Consider the following 23,297-nt stretch of genomic DNA (forward strand, 5'->3'; position numbering starts at 1 on the left):
GAATCCTTCTCTTTGGTCATTATTCAGACTGGTTCCCAGCATGCCGCAGTCCAGAGGAAAAGGTCCAAGTTCTGTTTAAAAATCAGAGACTAAAGAGCTTACTCAGCATCCTGCTCACATTAATGTTGCTTGTTTTCATCATTTAAAGTCTTTTGATAGTTCCTTGTATACAATAACCTTAGGCTTCTGGGAATATTCTCAGAACATAGGAAGCACCTCCCTGACTTAGTAAAGATGAAAAATGCTTTTCATGACTATCCCCTCTCTTGAAGGACCCCTGGAACAGCCAGGTCTTTGGGCATAATTAAATTCTGGGCAAGATTTTACAGAAATGCAGCTTCTTTTTTCTAATTTAGTTGTGTGGTGTGTGTGTGTAAAGTGGGGGAGGTTCCACTTGGTGGGGAAAGGAGAATTTGCCATTGCTGCTCGTCTACTCAGGACTGTTTCTGTTGTTGTTGTGTTTCAGCATCAGAGAGTGAGAGCGTATTGCAGCAATCTGACTATTTGGAAGACTGTTCCTTGAATTTCCCAATTCAAAAGCCTCGGTAGAGCTGAGGGATGCTTGATACGTCAACACAGACCACAAAAGGCAGGGCTTTTCTAAAGAGATTATAATTATATCTACCTTTTGGGTACAGGAGGTGAATGGAAGGAAGGGATTCTGGAGCAGATATCCCAAAAGAAGAATCCCGAAGCAGAACTCCTCGCACAAGGTTATCTAAATCTCCTTGACAGGTGCACAGGCAGAGAAGGCATTTGGCCCTTGAAGTAACATTTACTTGGGAGGTTGGGACAATTCTGTCACGCTTAGGACAAGCCAGCTGACCCTGAGCCCAGGAGCACCCTAGGACTGCAGCACAGAAAATACACCAGCTGGCCGGTCGCCCCTCCTTTGTTCCATTCCCGGGGGATTGGAGTAGCGTTGGAGTCACCGACGCCATCCCCTCCCGCCTCTGGCGTGCATGGAGCATGCGCTTCCTTCCTCACTTCCTCTCCAGGAGGGAGCGAGAGTAAAGCTACGCCCTGGCGCGGCAGTCTCCGCGTCACAGGAACTTCAGCACCCACAGGGCGGACAGCGCTCCCCTCTACCTGGAGACTTGACTCCCGCGCGCCCCAACCCTGCTTATCCCTTGACAGTCGAGTGTCAGAGATCCTGCAGCCGCCCAGTCCCGGCCCCTCTCCCGCCCCACACCCGCCCTCCTGGCTCTTCCTGTTTTTACTCCTCCTTTTCATTCATAACAAAAGCTACAGCTCCAGGAGCCCAGCGCCGGGCTGTGACCCAAGCCGAGCGTGGAAGAATGGGGTTCCTCGGGACCAGCACTTGGATTCTGGTGTTAGTGCTCCCGATTCAAGCTTTCCCCAAACCTGGAGGAAGCCAAGGTATGTGAACACTTTTCTTCTTCCTACCTTCCTTTTATTTCGCCACGAAAAGGTAAAGTTTGGCATAATACGTGAGCTGTAAATCATCCTGACGCGTTTTCTGATCAAATCATATCCATGAATACGGACAGAGAAATCAGTTCGAATTTAGAGACAGAAGACAGATTTTTTTTCCTTCACTTTTAAAATGATAGAGCAATAATATGGGTTGTTTTTAAAGATCTTATTTTGAAAAGGGAAGGGAACCTTTTTCACCTAAAGTGGCTTGGATTGTTTTCTAGTTGCCTTACAACCTTTCTCAGACAGTCTATTCATTATATATGCAGTATATGATGAAAGAGTTTTTAGTGTGCCAATAATACCAATCCAAATTATGCTCTCTGTAGCTGAGAATAGCTGGTAACCCTAGTGTTAGAACTATATGTTAAATTTCTGGTCAGAAAAAAAAAAGTGTGATTCTGTCAGCTCAAGAAATACACCAAGATAATAAACAAGGCAATATTGATAATTACTATTACTGTATAATCTTGATAATCTTTGTTAATATGCGTTTGTTTCATAGTCATCCAAAATTATTTCTCCTAATATTTTTCCTTTTTATAAAAATTTTATTTAATAAGAGGCATATTTTGTCCTTCAACGCACAATTAAATTTATATTCACATGTGTTTATTCCAGACAAATCTCTACATAATAGAGAATTAAGTGCAGAAAGACCTTTGAATGAACAGGTAGGTCAAAAGTAACATTATGAATGCTATTTCATTTTGATTTAGTTATTATTATTTAATGTAATTATGCTGTGACATTTTGGTCATTTTGAATTTACAAACATCAGGAACTTAATAGTTAATTGACAGAAATTAGGACGGGAAATCTAGTTTTGGTAAATTCTATGCCCTAGCAGTTATTTACATTGAGTTCTGTATAATGAATACATAGAGTAACTATATAATAACCCAGTAAGCTCAGCATCACATCCACTCTGTTGTAAGATTGCCTAATTTACCAGAGATTTCTCTTTCAACAATATTATAGGAGAAAGAAATTAACACTGATTGAGCATCTGCCCTTAATTTTATCTCATTTAATTATTATAACAGTGCTCTGAAATAGGAATTATCCACATTTTACAAACAAGACAATTAAATCCCATGGAGATTAAATCATTTGGCTCTTGTACTTGGTAAGTAGTGGAGCAATGATTTTAAACCAAGTCTATCTCCTGTTTGCTTCACAGATTGCTGAAGCAGAAGAAGACAAGATTAAAAAAACATATCCTCCAGGTAAAAAGAAATCATATTGATGTTAATTTAAATAATGTAGGCTATGAGAATCTGAACTAAAATGGCTGTGTTGGGTTTGGGGCTATTCTTCCAGAAAACAAGCCAGGTCAGAGCAACTATTCTTTTGTTGATAACTTGAACCTGCTAAAGGCAATAACAGAAAAGGAAAAAATTGAGAAAGAAAGACAATCTATAAGAAGCTCCCCACTTGATAATAAGTTGAATGTGGAAGATGTTGATTCAACCAAGAATCGAAAACTGATAGATGATTATGACTCTACTAAGAGTGGATTGGATCACAAATTTCAAGGTAAATGAGAAAAAAAGAACTTTTTGTTAACGTGGAGTTTCCTATAATGGGTTAAGGGAAAGTCCAATATTTTAAAAATATCTTTTAAACATTCATAATCCTTTATTAGTCAAGTCCAAAATTGAGATAAAGCATATATTTACTGATAACATGTAGAGCCCCAGCTCCACAGAGTGCCAAATTTTATTTTCCCTTTAAAAATTCCTTTAGTGATGCTCTGAAAACATTTTTTAATCTAGTATTTGTATTTTATGGTATTAAATTCATTTGAACATTCAGATTTATTTTAACAATGAGTACACACAAAATATCATAATTTTCAAATAATTAGATCAATAAAGTACCCTCCCACCCTGCACAAAAAAGGTGAAATATCCACTATTTCCTTTTCAGTGTTTCCTCCTAGACATATCTTTTCTCCTTAGGTCATCCTAACCTTTACGTGGCTTCAATTACATCTATATCCTAACATCCCATATCACTAGGCCAGACTTCTCTTAGCTATAGACCTATTTATCTGTTTCCCTATTTGACATTTTCCCTTGGCAGTGTCAGAAGCACCTCAAATTTAGCATGCCCATGATTAAACTCATAATCTTTGTCCACTTCACAACCTAGACCTCTTAGAGTACTGTTTCTTTAGGAAAGGCACTACTATCCATCCAGTTTTTTAAAGACAGAAATCTAGGATCAAACTATTTATCTTTTCCCTCACCTCTCAAATTCTAATCTGCCAAAACTTACTAATTTTATGTCTGTGTATCTCTCAATTGTTTTTCTCTGTACTTGTCCAAACTCCAATCCTTGTCCAAGCTCCAATTATGTCTCATGTAAACTATAGCAAAATCTACAGTTCTCCCAGCAACCACTCCGCCTCTCCCCAACTCATTCTTCATTTGGCAGCCAATGTGGTAGTTTCCTTACCCGAAGTCAGGAGTTCAAGACCAACCTGGCCAACATGGTGAAACCCCGTCTCTACTAAAAATACAAAAATTAGCCAGGAGTGGTGGTGGGCACCTGTAGTCACAGCTAATTGGGAGGCTGAGGCAGGAGAATCACTTGAACCCAGGAGACAAGGGCTGCAGTGAGCCAAGACCACGCCACTGCACTCCAGCCTGGGCGACAGAGCCAGACTCCATCTCAAACAAACAAACAAAACAGGAAAACCAAAGTCCTTAATGAAGCTTGCACAGTCCTGCATGGACTGCTTCCTGACTACATTTCTAGGTTCATCCTGCACACATAATCTGATAGAAACCTTGTTCTTGCCCTTCATGGCACTTCATGCAGTTTGTAATTTTACCTTCATAAGTGTGATTATTTATGATTAATGCCTTTCTCCAAAACTAAACTGAAAACTTCATAAGAATAGAGACATTGTAACCCCAGTGCCTGGAAGCCCATGAATTCATTGAATAAATTTATGAATGAATGAATGAATGAATGAACAAATGAAATAATATATGAGGGAATAAATGAACTGCCATACCTAGGCATTAAGGAGGAAAGTGTGTTTTTCATTTTTGAGAACCAGTGCCTAGGAGTAAGTACAGGTTTTCTTCCCTGTCCTTATTCTGTTCCACGGCTACAGGAGATTTATGTTGATTATCTCTGCCAGAAAACAACTGACTATTAAATTGGACTTTCATAGGACATAATAACCTAGGAGTGTTCTGAAGTGTCATGTGTACCTATGAAGTGGGATGGAGGCAATGGGTTTATATTTTGACATATATCATATGCCATGCTACTCAGGGAAATTTACTTTTTAAAATCTTGAATTCGACTTTTTTACTTAAAATATTGGGACTACAAATAGACACTGATTATAACTGCATACAAATCAGATTCAACCACTTCAACTGAAGTGATCATTTGATTTAATAAAATAGCCTAATATTGAGTTGGCTGGATTGGTCAAACTGGTTGTACATGCAGGCAGAGACATAGATCTGTTTTTGATCTGACCGCTAATTTGAGCAACTAATTTTTTAACTGTTCAACATTTTATTACCATCCCAAGTATGTTTGGAACTACCAAGTGCTAGTCCTAATGACTTCAGGTTTACCGTAGGAGGTATTAACTCCACTTGAGATCACAGAGAAGACAGGCCAAGGTTCTTGGAGAAAATGATTTGTGAGTAAGCTTCTGGTCTCCCTTTGTGCTCTGGAAATCCTGAAACCAGAGGGTTTTTGGCCACTAAGTTGAATAGAACCTCAGATGCATGTAGACTTCATCCCAGAGGGGAAGGTAAAGGAAGCTAACTTCTGCCGGATGTGTTCCCAGACCTACTCTCGCCTTTAGGAAGCTTCCAAACAGGCTTGTACTATAGGACCCATCAATTCTCCTTTTCAGTGTTTTCTATAGTATGCACAATTTAGGATCTTTCCAAATTTCTCTTATAAAGTAGTGCTTTGGGGCTCCTGTATGCATTCGAATATTTATTGAGCAATTGCTATGTATTGGACTATGAGCTAGACAATAAACCCTGTGTAGTCAGGGAGCATGCCTAACTTTTACATCACTCTATTTCCAGTGTCTGGCACTTAATAAGACTTTAATTAAAATATATTGAAGAAATGAATGTCAAGTGCTATGTTAGATGCTAGGGATTCAAAACATAACTGGGCAGATGATGACTTGGGACATGACCCTTTGACATTCACTTAGAATGTTGTGGCTACTTAACAAAAGTTATGTGTTAAACCCATGTTTGGCTCCCCTCTGGGAGTCTATACATGGAGGGTGAAATACCCCTTCATGAGCAGGAGGGAAGCCATTCTGAGTCATACTATCCATTTTAGAATAGTGAAGGAAATCAGGGAAAGGTGAGGAGCAATGGTCACACGTTCCACTGTTTACCCCATCCAGCAAAGCACTGCTAGGGGAGACCTAAGTTCCTGGCTCAAGAGAGTACAGCAGTGCAGCAGAGCAAAGACTCTTCAGTGGGTTACTAACATCCTCCCTGTTGTGAAGTAAATGGACTGAAAAACAGTCATCTCAGTTATTTTCCAGGTCTAGGAGGCAACCAATATTCCTCCTTTTACGGATCCTGAGGGATAGATAAGTGGGAAGGGAAATAAATTCTTCCACCTCTGCATAGACTGGGGCAGTTTCTGCTCTATGTATTCCTGACAACCTGACTTGCAATCCACAAATGGAAAAATCAGACACATAATAGTGAGTCTCTGCTCCTGAAAAATAGATGATGATCCAAATTTTCAGCCAGCCAGGAGGAGAACTGATTTTATGTTTGTTTGTTTGTTTGTTTTTCTTAGGGGCTTTTCTGCTTTTTTGTCTCTCTGGTACTCAGCTCAAAGGGCTCATGGCTCATGGGCTGGCCAACAGCTCAGCAATTTTGTACTGACAGAGAACTTCCAGTCCTCCATGTATAATTACCCCCACTCATTTTCCTAAGCTTCTTTCCAAACAAGAAAGAGATATTCTGCCTGAGGCTGCATATACCTCTATTTTCATAGAGTCTGAAAGAAAAGCCACGGGATAAATTCCCTGTCCAAATCCCCAAAACCCATGGAAGAAAAGAGCAGAATCAGAATAGAAATACTAGGCTCTTCTTTCTTTGAGTGAATATGATGAGTATTGTCTGGGCAGAATCTGGCCGGAGATTCAATTTCCATATTCTCTAGAAGATAATTGCTGTTCCTTTATTTCAAAATACAAGTCCACTGTGCATAATAACAATAATACATTAGCTTTCATATATTAGGTTGGTGCAAAAGTAATCGCGGTTTTTGCCATTACTTTTAATGGCACAACAATCCCATGAAATAGATACCTTGTTAGATTCCTTTACAGTGATCCAAGGATATAGCTAACCAGAGATATCACTGGGGCTAAAATTCTGATCTTTCCAATCTTTCCAGAGGAAACAGGGAGAATTAAGTGCATTGTAAATTTGATCCACTCAATGTAGTATAGATTGGAGATGACTAATAATTGATTCCTGGAAGATCTCCATGGATGTGCTACAATGCTTCATTGCCACTAGCCCTTTCCCTCAGGATGGGTCCTTACTTTAGTCTGAAGTTGTATTGCCAAATGTATTCCTAGGAAAGCCAAGGGAACATATGAGCATGCTTCTCTGCAAAGATTTACATATTGCTTTGTGCAGATCTGTTGCCATATTTTAAAAGTTTAAATTCCAGGCACATAAACTACAGTAAGATCCCTGTTCTCTAAGGATGAGTTTTGTCACCTTAAGCTGCCTTTTTTACATAAAGACACTCTAATACAAGTTCAATTAGAAGTAAATATTTATTTTAGGTGAGTCATAAAATCTTCAGTACACACTGTCTGATTCTGAGTGTGAGGTAGAAGTCCCTGCCCCTACCCCAGGAATTTGCCTGCAAAGGTAGTACATGTGGGGATATTACCAAACTATCTATTCCCTGTATGGAACTGGAATATCAAATCATACAATATATAGAAGGGTACATTGAATAATATGACATACTATATAAATATGGCATACTATGTTAATAAAAAGTATAATATGGTTTGTATTATTGGTGATAACAATAAATGGAGACGACTTTTCTGTTGCCTTTAGCTTTTCCTTCCTCTTATAGTCACCTAAGAAAGTTTCAGAATGTCCATTATCATACTAAGTTTTTAACAAGAAGACCAATTTTATTTCAAACCAAGGGTTTCTGTGGACTGAGAACCACCATAAATACATTTCAAACATATCTGAATATACAAAAGCGAAGTACAGATTATAAGTATAATATGATGCATGAAATAGATCTATGATCACTATGGTGTGAAGTTGTGGTCGTTCTGTCTAGATGATCCAGATGGTCTTCATCAACTAGACGGGACTCCTTTAACCGCTGAAGACATTGTCCATAAAATCGCTGCCAGGATTTATGAAGAAAATGACAGAGCCGTGTTTGACAAGATTGTTTCTAAACTACTTAATCTCGGCCTTGTAAGTCATGTGCATGGAAATAAACCAAATTCCTAGTGCAGTTTAGAGTATGCCAAGAAGCCAAGTCCCTTGCATCAAGTAGCCAAGTGTTTATAATGTGTCTTCCTTCTACTAGGACCCGTAGGTTTTAAGGACAAGCAAAGCACCATTCTTTTTTTTCTAGGAGTTTATCATCCATCAGAAGAACTAGGCAAGTAGACACATGCCCAAAATGCCAGCTGCTTAAAAACCATAACAGCCAGAGAATAGCTTATATCCAACTGGCAGTAAGGAAAGGCTTCAGAGGAAGAGGCGTATGAAGGAAGCTTAGAGGGATGGTTAGGATATAACCAGCAGAGGTAAAAGACATGTATGTGACAAAAAAAGAAATAACATGAGCAAAAGCATGTGATGTGTATTTTTGAAACTCCAGGTGATCTAATTTGAATCCACCTCAGCTTGGCTCTTCTGCCCTGACCTGGCCCTGACAGGCTTTATTAAGATGCTAATGTTATAGGATGTCAAAGGTTATCTGACTATGACCCAAAGCTGTGGAGGGGCAATGCTCAGGGTGTTTCTCAAAATATGTGGTCCATGGGTTTCAACAGATAGAACTAACAGCTTGCATGGTGGGCCCGAAGATACTTCTTCCAGGAGTGCTGAGCAATCCCTATAACAGCCAGCATGTGGTGCAGGCATAAGTGAGGGCTGTCTGAAAGATGGTTCAGACGATTGCTCTTTAAAAAATACATGTTTGACTGCAGTTTAGTCCACATTATTTTTTAATAACAAGACTGGGAATATAGCAGTTATATATGTTTTGCCTTTTTATGATAGATCACAGAAAGCCAAGCACATACACTGGAAGATGAAGTAGCAGAGGTTTTACAAAAATTAATCTCAAAGGAAGCCAACAATTATGAGGAGGATCCCAATAAGCCCACAAGCTGGACTGAGAATCAGGCTGGAAAAATACCAGAGAAAGTGGTATGTATGTGTATATATGCATATGCATGGGTGTGTGTGTGTGTGTGTGTGTGTGTACTTCTATCTGTATAATAATTAGTGCCTTACTTGATACCAAAGAAGATTTGAGGTATGTGGCATTTTTAGCCCATTTATATTCAGGCCAGACATGTTGGCTCAAACCTGTAATCCCAGCACTTTGGGAGGCTGAGGTGGGAGTTGAGACCAGGAGTTCAAGACTAGACCTGGCAACATAGTGAGACCCCCATCTCTACAAATAAAAATAATTAGCTGGGTGTGGTGGCACAAGCTTATAGTCTCAGCTACTCAGGAGGCTGAGAGGAAGATCGCCTGAGGCCAGGTGTTTGAGGTTGCAGTGAACTATGATTGCACCACTGCATACCAGTCTGGGTGACAGAGTGAGACCCTGTCTCAAAAAATAAATTAATTAACTAATTTTAAAATATGTATATACATAAAATACCAAAAAGTTAAAAGATATAAATGATCTCTACTCTGAAAATAATGTAAAGATTATGTTATATTCTATTATTTGGTAAAGGTGACATCTTATACCCCACAGTAAAATAATACATAATAATATGTGAAGTAACAATATCACATAATAACATCTGTGTGTACAGTCCCAGCGAACTGCAACCAAACATCTCACAGTTCTTTTGGTATCCAACATCTGTTCACAGCAGATGTCATCATCTGTGCCCAATCCCCCCACAAAGAAGTGGGTTGACTAGATCTTCTGCTCCACCAGCTTTTCTGTTCCCCAGAGCTAGCTGCCTAATGCTGCCTCTCTGTTCTTGGCAATGCTCTTCCACCTGCTCCTTCCCCTTTTCATTGGTTTAGATGCCTATTTACCCAGGCTAATTTCATCCTTCCTTCCCTTTGTTGGACTCCTTGCGTCTTCATTTTTTCCTTAGCACCAACCAAGCTGTTGAGATCTTTCTCCCCACCTTGAATTCTCTTTAAAACTTTAGATGAAACTGACCATAAGGGGATATCAAATTCCTCATCTGTCCTTTGATTTTCCTCTGTAAAGCACCCAGACCCATGGCTCCTCATCTCCTCCAGCATCTTATCTCAAATACAAAGACTATAGAGTCTGATGGTTCTGTTTTAGAGAGGAGAGAAAATAGAAATTGGGTCTGGATTTATTTTTTTTTTTACTGGATAGCCTAAAAACTTTCCTCTGCTCTCCTTACTTCCAATCCTCACCAGCTGCCATCTTTTAAAGCAGCTTTTGAAGATTCACCCACTCAAAAAAAAAGTTCTAGATTTATCAAAAAAAAAAACCCTTATGACTTTTGCTCAAGCTTACTAGTCTGAGCTAAAATGGACATAGCTATTTCCATAATTCTTCATTCCCATTACATACTCCTATTCACCTATCTCTAAAATGTTCATATGCTTGACCTGTTTACTCATGTTACCTGAATGCATCAATGCAAATAAAACACAAATGAAATATTATTTCAACAAATATTTATTGAATACTAACTCTGTACCAAGCACTGGAAATACCATGCCTATTTAAAAAGACATAATCCCTGACTCATGAAGCTCAAAGTCTAGTGGAAGAGGTAGATCGTGTTTAAATCATCATGTATTTTCATTACAATTGCATTAAGTGCTCTGAGGAAAGAAACATGGTTCTATGAGACCTCAAAAAAGGAGCCTGACCTGGACTTAGGCTCAGGAAATGCTTCCCTAAGGAAGTAACTTGAGCTGAGAACCGAAGATCAAATAGGAGTTAACTTGTGAACATGAGAGGCAGCACATAGAGAAGGATGTGTGGAGTATCCAAGCAACTGAAACAAGCACAGTGTTGCTGGCACAGAAAGAAAGAGCAAAAAGAGAAGAGACTGGGGAGGTGGACCCAGGCCAGACCATGCAGCGCCTTATGAGCCATGGATGGACTCTGATCTTTATTGTAAGAACCATGAGAATTTTCTGGTCCCCTGAATAATTTTAAGCAAAGGAGTTACATGATCAGATTGTTAAAAAGATAACTCTGGCTATAATGTGGAAACGCAGTATTGGGCATAGATTTGGGGAGGGTGATGTTGCAGTTAGCAGGTGAGAAATGAAGGCTGCTTGGACTAGAGTGGCATAGTGGAGGGAGAAATGTGCAAATTTGGGATAAATTTTGAAAGTGGGGCCAACAAGGCTACTGATGGATTGGATGGGGGAAAAGGAAGAAGAGGCAAGAAAGGCTGTTAAATTTCTATCTAGTTCACTGAATGGAGAATGAACCATTTACTAAGATGGGAGTCACTGAACAAAAACCAGGTCTGAGAGAAAGATTTTGTACACTCATCCAGACAGCACTTAAACTTTACCCAAAAATTCCCAGGTGTGACTGCTCTGCTAGGGATAGACATTCTAACAGGCTTTCCTGTATCCTGGCACCAGCCCTCCTGGTGGATTCTGTGAACTCAAAGCTTCCCTCTTCATTAAAAGGCAGTTTTTCCAGGGGAGACTCATGATAATTTATGGAGGTAAACATGGCCAGAGAAAGAGCCCAGAAATTCCCGTTTTTCCCCTGAGCAGGAGCTGGGGTCTTCAGGGGGTTTTCCCTGAGGTAGAGCACCTTTCCCTGAGCTTCAATGACCTTTTCAAGTGACAAGAGCACACATATCTAGAAATGGGTTTGAACCTGCAGGAGCTTGCAAAGGAGGGGGAATTCTTGCACTTCACATTTAAGGGCATCACAAAGGAAGGAATCAAGCTGGAGTTTCACTAGTTCTAACAAAATGTTCATTTTTTATTGATTTTTCCCCACTGGAGACTCCAATGGCAGCAATTCAAGATGGTCTTGCTAAGGGAGAAAACGATGAAACAGTATCTAACATATTAACCTTGACAAATGGCTTGGAAAGGAGAACTAAAACCTACAGTGAAGACAACTTTGAGGAACTCCAATATTTCCCAAATTTCTATGCGCTACTGAAAAGTATTGATTCAGGTAACCACTGTGTGGTTGTGATTATGTGGAACAGAAAGAGTGATTCCAGGAAATGTGTGGGTGTGTTCTTTTCTTCCTGTTTTCAGTTTCCAAATGTAATCTCCAATGACATACACTGTGGGCTTGGGGAAAAGGGTTCACATCGATTTTTTTTTTCCAAAGGAGCATGCCAGTTATGAAAATATTTAGGAAAGGATAATCAGGAAAGGTGATGTTTCTGGATAATTTAATCTTCTTGTTAACAGAAGGTTCATTTATTTGTTCAGCAAACAAATACTGAACGTGTGCTATGTACAAGGTGCTGGAAAAGACCTAGCACAAAGATGGATATGAACCACGCAGTGTCCTTGCTCTGATCCAGTTCAACCTCAACTCTTATTGCAACTCTTTTTTTTCTCAGCTTGATTGAGGTATAATTGGCAAACATTGTATATATTTAAGGTGTACAATTTGATGTTTTGGTACATTTATACATTGTGAAATGATTATCACAATGAATCTAACTAGTGTATCTATCACCTTATAGTTAACATTTTTTTCTTTTTTTTCTTTTATTCTTTTTGTGTGTGTGATGAGAACACTTAAGACCTACCCTCTTAGCTAATTTCAAGTACACAGTACAGTACTGTTAACTATCACCACCATGCTGTACATTCTCCAGAATGTATTCATCTTGCATAACTGAAATTTCATACCCTTTGACCAACACTTCCCCATTTTTCCCTCCCCTTAGCCCTTGGCAACTACCATTCTACTCTCTTCTTCGATGAGTTTGACTATTTGAGATTCTACATATAAGTGAGATCATACAGTATTTGTCTTTCTTTGCCTGCCTTTTTTTATTAGCATACATGTTGTCATACACACACACAAAAGTAGGAAGAAAATCCTTCCATTTGTAACAAATCTTTCTTTAAAAGGCTTTACTCACTTTCCTTAATGGAAACAGTGTATGAAACCTAATTCATCCTTTTTACATTATTCAAGAGATCTTTATGAACAGTTTCAGTTTCAGCCTTTATGAACATTTTAACTTCAGAGTTAAAATGGAGAACATTAGACTGAAGGAATCTGGGAACCTCAAACACACTTGGGAAATTATTTGTTTTTGTTTTTGTTTTTTTAAAGCTAAGTATTTCATGCATCCTGATCTCTTTGCTCATATGTGCAGTGAGTTAACTGAGGATTCAGTCCGTGTTTATTTTGGTTAATCTGCAAGGAGGATAATAATGTGCAATGTTTCTGTTGTTATTGTTCAAACAGATGCTCTGGACTGCCTTCATGGCTTTTTCTTTCCCTGTTCAAGGATTCAGCCCCAGATTGAACATTTATATAAAGACTTCTATAATTGTAATCTATTTCTCCCAAGAAGTGACCTTAAAATAAGCTTTCATTTCTGGAGAACATCCTTTGTGCTTCAATTCCAGACATTGGCCAGATGGCACCGGCCACTCTGCTGGCTCTGCAGGGCTTGTACATCTTGAGGGTCCATTCTCAGCCATCTTGCCCCATTGGTTGGCAGATGCCCTACTCAGAACCTCTGTCATCCTGGTGAGTCACTTCTCATCAGTGAAGAGCAGCAGCGTGATGCCAAATACTTCTACGGATGTGTCCTTGAGAAAATAATGTGATAGCTGAAGTTACTATTTATCGGTTCTTTTCCAAGACCTCTTCCCCTGACTCTTCTCCCATTTTTCCTCCCTCTCAATCCATGACTTTATGGCATTTTTAAAAATTCTACTGTATAAAATGTTCCTTACTTGTTTTTATCTTTCCATTTCCCTCACCTCATTTCTTATTGTCTTTATTTTTCCATAATTTTAATTTAAATATTTATACTGAGTTCTTTGCTAGCATCTGTCTTTCTTGCCCAGGGTCTCAACCAATTAAGAATGAATAAAGCAGGTAGGAAACCAAAATATCATCTCTGTTGCTGATAAACACAGGGCTGCAGAACACAGCTTCATGTGAGAGCCAACAGTGGCCTTGTTTGCTCCCTACTCCTCCGTCTAGATCTTGGAACAGCCAATCTCAGGGATGGTTTGGGTCTGCAGAACAGGCTCGTTTCTCAGGTTCTTGCCTTGCACTGTTCCAGGCAAGTGGAAAAAAAGAAAGATTCCAAATCCCCACCAGTTGAGAAACATAGGCTAATGGCTGTTGCTTACCAACCATATCTGTGGGGAGGATGAAGAGGAAGGGGGGAAAGGCTAGGAGTATTTAGAGAAAATCTTTCAGTGGCAGCTCAAAGAATAGGGAAAATGGGTTCCCCCTCTAGCATCTTAGTTTTTCTTTTCTTCAAAAATGGAAACAGATTTTTTTTTTCTGATTTTAGAATTAATATTTTTTCTGAGCTATTATGGCATCATTACCCATTTTGTTCCATCAAGATGCAGAACAGAATGTCAAATACAAAGGGTTCCCAAGAGGCCGAGCGCGGTGGCTCACGCCTGTAATCCCCACACTTTGGGAGGCCAAGGAGGGCGGATCGCCTGAGGTCAGGAGATCGAGACCATCCTGGCCAACATGGTGAAACCCAGTCTCTACTAAAAATACAAAAATTAGCCAGGCGTGGTGGCGCACGCCTATAATCCCAGCTACTCGGGAGGCTGAGGTAGGAGAATCTCCTGAACCCAGGAGGCAGAGGTTGCAGTAAGCCGAGATGGTGCCACTGCACTCCAGCCTGGGTGACAGAGTGAGACTCTATCTCAAAAAAAAAAAAAGAAAAAAGGTTCCCAAGAAACTGCTAGTAATCGTTACTTAAAGGGAGTTAGAGGGGATGAGGAAGAGAATATTACTTTCCATTTTTATTTACTTTTCAGCAGTTGGAATATTTTTACCATATGCATATATTCTTTCAAATGAAATAAAGACTAAAAAGTAACATCTTGTTCAAAAATCAATTTTGTATTTATAAACTAGAACTATATATGTTCTTATTTTCAATTAAGAAAATTAAGCTTAATTAATGAATAAAGATTGTTCTTGCCCTCAGAGACTTACCACCTGAGTAGAGAAAAGTTGTTGGCTTGCCAGTCTTCTACCCTTCCTTTTGAGTTCATGTTACCTCAGGTTGAAAACTGTGTCTTTATCATCTACCCTATTAGCAAATATTTTAAATGAAATTAAACTCTTTTGGAGAAGTTATCATTGCCCATGTCTGAAAAAGTTCAGTATAGCTGTATCTTACCCTATATTTCCAATCAAGCTTAGATTTTTTGTAAGTTAAATATATATGGTTTTAGCTATAAATATAGAGAAAAATATTTCAGTAAAATACTGTAATTAGTGCTGGGTGTGGTGGTGTTTACCTATAGTTCCAACTTCATGGAAGGATCTCTTGAGTGCAGGAGATTAGTCTGAGACTGTAGTGAGCCATGATCAGACCGGAGAATAGCCACTGCATTCCAGCCTGGGCCACACAGTGAGACCTCGTCTTTGAAAAAAAAAAAAAAAAAAACCCAACAAACAAACAAAAAGATGCTGTACTTTATAAATTGACATTGAAAGAGGAAGCTATCCCCCACAGTTTTAAGTTATTTTGTTCTTTCATATAGAAAAAGAAGCAAAAGAGAAAGAAACACTGATTACTATCATGAAAACACTGATTGACTTTGTGAAGATGATGGTGAAATATGGAACAATATCTCCAGAAGAAGGTGTTTCCTATCTTGGTGAGATTCTATGTGTTTTGTTTCTACTGTGGTGGTTTTCATTGTTCAAAGTAAATTAGGGACTTGGCAATAATGACCTCATTAATTTGATAATTTATGCCAAAGCTTTCCAAATCACCAAGAATCGACCAGTTTGATAATATATACAAATAAAATTAACTTTTTCAACTTGTCTTTATAGAACCAGCTTAAGTACAAATATTTCACATTTATTAATTGTCTCATTAGCATTTTCTAATAATCTTATGGAGACAATTTTATAAAAATTTGACTCTAGGCCAGGTGCGGTGGCTCACACCTGTAATCCCAGCACTTTGGGAAGCTGAGGCAGGTGGACTGCCTGAGGCCAAGAGTTCGAGACCAGCTTGGCCAACATGGTGAAATGCTATCTCTACAAAAAATACAGAAATTAGCTGGGTATGGTGGTGCATCCCTGTAGTTCCAGCTACTCAGGAGGCTGAGGCATGAGAATCGCTTTGGGCCCAGGAGGCTGAGGTTGCAGTGAGCCAAGATAGGGCCATGGCACTCCAGCCTGGGCCACAAAGCAAGACCCTGTCTCAGATAAATAAATAGGAAATAAATAAAATAAAAAGGAAACAAAAGAGGTTTAATTGGCTCACAGTTCTGCAGGCTGTACAGAAAGCATGGCACCAGCATCTGCTCGGTGAAGCAACTACTTGTGGCAGAAGGTGAAGTGGGAGCAGGCATGTCACAGCGTAAAAGCAAAGGCAAGGGTGGGGAAGGTGCCACACGCTTTTAAACAATCAGATCTCGTGAGAATTCACTCACTATCGGAGGACAGCACCAAGGAGATGGTGCTAAACCATTCGTGAGAAATCGCCCCCATGATCCAATCACCTCCCACCAGGCCCCACCTCCAACACTGGGGACTGCATTTCAACATTAGTGTTGGGGGAACAAATATCAAAACTATACCAGATAGGGTAATCCAGAATTACTCTGGATGAACCTCATTTTTTTTCTAAATGAAAGTAGTTTTACTGGTTTTTCCTTGACTGTAAAAGAGCATATTTATTTTTAAAAGTCATTCAATGCAAAAAATCCTAAAAAGAAAGTGAAAATCACTCACAACATCAACACTCTGGTAACATTTTGGTTTATATTCTTCCAGATGTTATTCTGTGTGTGTGTGTGTGTGTGTGTGTGTGTGTGTGTGTGTGTACCTATGTCATTTCTTTCTCTTATATAACAAAAAATAAGCTCATATTACACATAGTGCTTTGGGGTCTACTTTATTGTTTTCACAGTAGACCAAAGACACTGTTTTCATATCAATAACTGTTTCATATCAACACCCTGTGAGTCAGAAATTCCACACTTAGTCAATTATCCTATGGAAATAAATCAAAAATGCCTCAAAGGCTTATGTGCAAGGCAGATATTCCCACTATCACTTATAGCAGTGCTGCGCAATATGGTAACCACTAACCACAAGTTCGTATTTCAATTAAGAGTAACTTAAGCAGAATTTAAAATCTAGTTTCTCAGTTGCACTAGGCACATTTCAAGTGCCCAGTTGCCACATGTAGCTAGTAGCTACCATATGAACAGTGCAGAAATGAATACACTCATCATTGCAGAAAGTTCTGTTGGACAACATTGGCTTGTAGGAGCAAAGCAGTGAAAATAGCCTAGATACTCCACAAGAGGAGACTAAAGTAAATTATTTATTTATTTTTATGATAGACTATTTAAATTTTATTCTAAGTGTTTGTGTTTTTAAATAATTATATCTGCTCCTTACATATGCAATGTAAATATTATTTATCAAGACTTACATACATATTAATGTATATGTACATGTTTATATACATATATGTATTATGTGTGTATGTGTAACTTTTACAATTAGAGTTTGAGTTATGTCTTTAAGAATTTTTCTGTATAAGCACATTGGCTTTTGACTTCTGCTGCCATGGAGAGCCACCCTTAGATCCCAAGGGGCTCAGGGCAGCATGGGTAGAAGACGATTGACCAGCCTCCTCTCCTCGCATCTGAGCTAGTGACAAGCAGTGATCTGCCTTTCTATTCTGGCCTCAACAGTGTATCATGATTACAAATGTTGCCAGGTATGGCCACTATTTCCAAAAAGAAAGCAATGCATTACACATTAGAATATATTAATTATCTTCTTAAAATAGAGGTAGGGCAAGAGGAGTTTACTTGGGGAGAAAATATACAAAGTAATAATAAGATCCTTACAAACTAACTGCAAAGACATGCTTTTTTGAGAATGGCAGAAAAGGCTCGTCCTAAAATAGTGTGGTGAGATAGCTATGTGGCTGGTTGAATAGCTGAGTACAAAGAGTGTGGTTTCTAATTCATCGTCTACCTTGAGGAAGTCACAGTCTAGACTCCTGTCTAGTAACACTTAATATGATGCTACTCCAAAGAGTAGAATTAGGACAAAGACAAGGATACAGAGTGCAGCTTAATTTAAGTAGGGAAATGCTCCTTAATATAAGTAGGGAAATGACCCCTAAGACTACCTAACAGTAGAACTGGCTTCCTTATGAATTAGTGAAAGCCCTGAAAGACAGAAATCAAACTGTTTGGCTTAAGCAAGAAAGGAATTTATTGCCACGTATAACTGGAGAAGTCCATGGAGGGATGGGATAGTCTGGCTTTGGGTTTGTGAATTCCACCAACAGTGTGAGGAATTGACCTCATCCCATCTCACAGCTCTGACTTTTTGTGTCTTGATTTATTCCAGACAGACCGCTCCCTGTGGGAACAAGATAGCTGGGACAGTCCCAATTTCACCTCCTCACAGCACATCAATCCCAGTGGAAAGAGAGCCTCTTTCTACCAGTGGTCCTACCATTGAGTCTCACTGACCTGGATAGGTCCTAGGCTCCTCCTTGAATTATAGCCCAGGTCATGGAAGACCCTGTTTAGTCATTCTTGAGTTATTCCACCACCAGTGGAGTCAAATGTTCTGAGAGTGAGCCAGGGTTAGGTTCCCCAGGGAAAAATCAAGGTGCAGTTACCACAAGGTGTTGAATAGGTCAAACCCCAAGTATCCACTGTAATTCCCAATCCTGGAAGTGTTCTAGCAGTGGCCATGGAGATGCAGAAGCGACTTCTGCAATTAGCTGAGTAGGAGGCTGAACTTGAGGATCTCAAACTGTATGTCTTTGCATCCTGAGAGTCTATGATTCTTAGAAATAAAATCCAGGTCAAAACATCTTACCAGGAGTGTTAATATTTTGGAGTTGCTATTGTGAGATTTCTGGTGAGTTTTAAACATTTTTCGTAAAAATTTGATGTCATCTCTCAGGGAATAAAATTAAATTTCTTTCCTTCCTCCCTCCAGAAAACTTGGATGAAATGATTGCTCTTCAGACCAAAAACAAGCTAGAAAAAAATGCTACTGACAATATAAGCAAGCTTTTCCCAGGTATGATTATTTAACTATTTTTTTAGCCTTTAGAATAATAACCCTTTTGAGTGGTAAATAATGAACTTTAATAAACATTAATTTAAAAATTACAGATTTTGAAAAGTGTTAAAATCTGAAACGCAGCCATAGGATTAACTAGATGTGACCTTGGCTATTTTGTGGCCAATCACAGCACATAAATCTGACCTCAAAAGACATTGAAAAATAATGTAGGTCTTTACTGAAGATTCCTGGAGGTGGCTAGGAATCTTAGGTGGAAAGGAAAAGGCTACATCACAAAACTGAGCAATCCATCCTAAAATTCTCCTTTAGGTATCTTCTCTCCCTAGATAATCACTTCTCCAGACTACTGTCCCTGGTCATCTGTTCACTCCCCACTGCCCACCTCCCGCTCTCCCCTCCCAGGTTTTCTCTCTCCCCTGGGATGGTCTGTGCCCCTAGGTAGTGTGCTTTACCCCCGCTCTTGGTTTCGTCAGTTCCATACCTCCACCTATCACCCTACTCAGCCCATCAAACCCCAGGGAACTGAGCTATGGAAAGGAGCCTCCTTGCAAGGAGGAGGGTGGAACAAAAAGAGAAAATTTGCAAATGGCACATTCTTTTTTAAATTTGTTTAGCTATTAATGACAACCAAAAATTGCAAATTGTTATACTTTGACTCTTTGTCCCTATCACAGAAATTATGTACATATTCTTGATGGCATAGTATACAGCCCTTTAAAATATGTTTTCAAGCAGTTTTTAATTACCTGGAAACATCCTTCCATAATAATGTTAATGACACAAGCGGAGAACAAAATTGTACCACAACTGTGAAAAAAAATGCATCTCTCTACATACCGCATCACACTAGTGAATGTTTTATATCAGACACTAACTGATTTCTTTCTTTTCTTCCTATTTCTCTACAATAAAAAAACACTTTATTTTAAAAGTTTACTGTTAGACTGCTTGAGGTTCCAAATATTTTATTGGCTACAGAAATGTATTACAATTGTTTTCAAATGGTTACCTACTTTAAGGTTTATGATTTTTAATTCAACAAAGGATTACTACATGGAAATATGGTTATTTTAAAGTGAGAAGGGAGCAAGAGTTTCTCTCTTTTGATAGCAAGAGTTCAAGTCTCTTCTTCGAATTTAGGGTTCCTAGGGGTAAAGGAGTGTGAAGAAAGGAGCAGAAGGAGAGAAGTCCTGCCATAGCCCCAGATCCTTAGGTGTGACTGAGTAATAGATTGTCTTTCAAAAATGCAATGTCAAGGAGAGATTGGGCAGCTATAGAGTTACTATCATTTGGAATCAAGACCCACAAAATGTACTTCAGAACATGACATATCCTGGCTTGATCACCTACACTGATTAAAGTAAGACAAAGAATATGCCCTCTAATGGCAAGGTGTGGCAGAATGGAAAAAATACCAAATCAGAATTCAGAAAGCTGGGGTGGGGTGGGGTGGGGGGGATATATCTAAAGTCAACTCATGGGATGACTTTAGACATATCTCTCCCCTTTCTGGGCCTCAATTTCCTCTTCTGTGATATGGGGTTAAACGGTTGGATTAAGCACTAAGATCCCTTTCAACTCAAAATATGATCTGAGCTCAAACTGTACCTTGTCAATAAAGTTGATTTCTACTTTAGGAACCAATTAATAGATAGGAAACAGGGCTATGACAACAATGCTCAATCTGATTACAGCACCATCAGAGAAGAGTCATGAAGAAACAGACAGTACCAAGGAAGAAGCAGCTAAGATGGAAAAGGAATATGGAAGCTTGAAGGATTCCACAAAAGATGATAACTCCAACCCAGGAGGAAAGACAGATGAACCCAAAGGTATGGGATTGACAGTCTAGGTTAGCAATGAAATTGGGAAAGCAAAAGCTTTCACCACACAAGGTAGGGTGATCCAAAGAGCAAGCTCCATCACATCTGAGAAATTGACACAATCTGTATAGAACAGGCTTGGCATGTGGTATCTTTATTTGAATAGCAATCTTTTTTAATGGTCTTGAGTCTCCTGGGATGGCAAACTGATTTCATCTTTTGATAGTCTTTAGTGTTCAATGGACTTTTGTGTTTGGAGAGGAATATGTATGACCATTAGTGCATTGTTTAACGTATAATTTATAATCTTATGAATTTATTGAGCAATATTTTTTAAACTTATTGAATATTCCTCTAAACAATCACATACTGCTTATTCAACAAGATCATCAAAATTTATTATTTGGTCAGGCGCAGTGGCTCATGCCTGCAGTCCCAGCAGTTTGGATTGCTTGAGCTGAGGGTTTGAGACCAGCCTGGGCAACATGGAAAAACCTCATTTCTACAAAAAATGCAAAAATTAGCCAGGCATGGTGGCCCATGCCTATAGTTTTAGCTGCTCAGGAGGCTGAGGTGGGAGGATCTCTTGAGTTCAGGACGTGGAGGCTGCCCCACTATACTCCAGCCTAGGTGACACAGCAAGGGCAATGAGAACACTTGGACACAGGAAGGGGAACATCACACACCGGGGCCTGTCGTGGGGTGGGGGGATGGGGGAGGATTAGATTAGGAGATATACCTTATGTAAATGATGAGTTAATGGGTGCAGCACACCAGCATGGCACATGTATACATATGTAACAAACCTGCACATTGTGCACATGTACCCTAGAACTTAAAGTATAATAAAAAAAATTTGAATTTAACAAAGCAAAATTTTAAAATGATTTAACCAGTGATTGTAACTTTTAACACTTTTAAGGACTTGATAAAAATGACAAATTCAATATATCAAATTTCCTTAAATAGCATAAATATATCTATGCAATATATAACACAATTTACATCTTTTTAGGATTTTATTTTATTTTATTTTTTGCAGTGGAGTCTCCCTCTGTTGCCCAGGCTAGAGTACAGTGGCACGATCTCAGCTCACTGCAACCTCCACCTCCTGGGTTCAAGTGATTCTTCTGCCTCAGCCTCCCAAGTAGCTGGGACTACAGGCACGCGCCACCCTGCCCTCTAATTTTTTGTATTTTTCATAGAGATGGGGTTTCATCAAGTTGGCCAGGCTGGTTTTGAACTCCTGACCTCAAGTGATCCCCCCGCCTCGGCCTCCCAAAGTGCTGGGATTACAGGTGTGAGCCACCGTGCTCGGCCATCTTCCTAGGATTTTAGAAACTTTACCATACCCCCAAAGAAAAAGACTCAATGAGGTTATAAGTTCTAAATTGTTATCCCTTTGATTTCAGGTCCGAATGTGGGATCTAGTTGTACAGTTCAGTGGTTCAAGTCCCCTTATTACAAAGTTGTGCTAGTTACATCATGGAAATTTACATCTCTATGTCTCAGATAGATATTATTTTTTTGAAACTCAATGTCTTTACCAGAAGTTGTGAACAAACGGTTTGAACCTACCTTATTTTTCTGTCATTATGATATATTGGCATCGTTGATATAATTGGAACCTTATTTATGTCTTATCACTTGAGCTCAGGAGGTGGAGGCTGCACCACTGTACTTCAGCCTGGGTGACACAGCAATATTAATGTCTCATTAGTAGATTCATCTACAGAGTTTATTCTTTAGGAGCTGAGAGAGTGGGTCAGTGCTCTCTTGGGTGGGGGGTGGTGGAGGAACCCAGCTAATTTATCATCTGAAAACACACCATTGGACTCTCTGAAAAGAGATTTTCATTGGTTATGTATAACCATCAGTGGCAATGAATAGGTAGACTTTTTCTTGTTCCTTGTTATGATGTGATATGAGATCACAAGGACCAATTTTGCCCATGGTATAGCTCTTAATTTTGAAGAAATTGGCCCACTTAAAGGTTCCCCACCCAGTATCTCCTGCTCACACAAATAGAAGCAGGTTCCTATTCACACTGAATAGACCCATGCTTACTGTCTGTGTATGAAGTAGAAGAGAAACAAACTAGCTACGTATTTAATACCTTGAAACTCAATAATACCAATAAAATTACAAACTATTTCCTTTTTATATTACTATCACCTTTGCTAACACTTTATATCAACTTTTTCCATTTGTGTAAGTTATTTCAGTTGTCGTTGTTGGTGATGATGATGACTTTATGCCTAAATTGGTGTAGCTTGGGCAGTGGGAGCTCCCTAAATTTCTCTTTAGTCTTTTTAGTACATCATCTTTGCTTTCTAGCAACAACGGGATATTCTATACCTCTCTGAATTTTCCTTTCCCAAGACTTGAATCAATTCTCCTTCAAGGAGTTCTGGTTCCTTTTTTGTAGAAAAGACTTGTAGAATTAGACACCCAAACCTGGGTTATATGAGTTCAAATGAGTGGTGATAGTGGCGAAAGATGCTGCTTCTATTTCAGCTA

The 23,297-nt window shown here is 39.2% G+C and overlaps 1 protein-coding gene across 2 annotated transcripts in view; it reads left to right on the forward strand.

The window, feature by feature from the left end:
- The first annotated feature begins 975 nt into the window (after positions 1–975).
- The window catches only part of SCG3 (secretogranin III), a 39,873-nt gene continuing 17,551 nt past the window's right edge, over positions 976–23,297 (forward strand). Inside the window, exons 1-10 of one of the 2 annotated variants that reach the window (XM_003827839.5) lie at positions 977–1,380; positions 2,059–2,111; positions 2,621–2,666; positions 2,761–2,976; positions 7,786–7,928; positions 8,745–8,894; positions 11,679–11,856; positions 15,411–15,527; positions 18,865–18,948; positions 20,649–20,786. In XM_003827839.5, coding sequence (XP_003827887.2) covers positions 1,299–1,380; positions 2,059–2,111; positions 2,621–2,666; positions 2,761–2,976; positions 7,786–7,928; positions 8,745–8,894; positions 11,679–11,856; positions 15,411–15,527; positions 18,865–18,948; positions 20,649–20,786 — 1,207 coding nt within the window. In that variant the 5' untranslated portion in view covers positions 977–1,298. Of the gene's footprint in view, positions 1,381–2,058; positions 2,112–2,620; positions 2,667–2,760; positions 2,977–7,785; positions 7,929–8,744; positions 8,895–11,678; positions 11,857–15,410; positions 15,528–18,864; positions 18,949–20,648; positions 20,787–23,297 lie in introns of both variants that reach the window. The other variant, XM_034938753.3, reaches the window with a different exon arrangement.

This window comes from Pan paniscus, chromosome 16 (assembly GCF_029289425.2).
Source record: "Pan paniscus chromosome 16, NHGRI_mPanPan1-v2.0_pri, whole genome shotgun sequence".
NCBI lineage: Eukaryota > Metazoa > Chordata > Mammalia > Primates > Hominidae > Pan > Pan paniscus.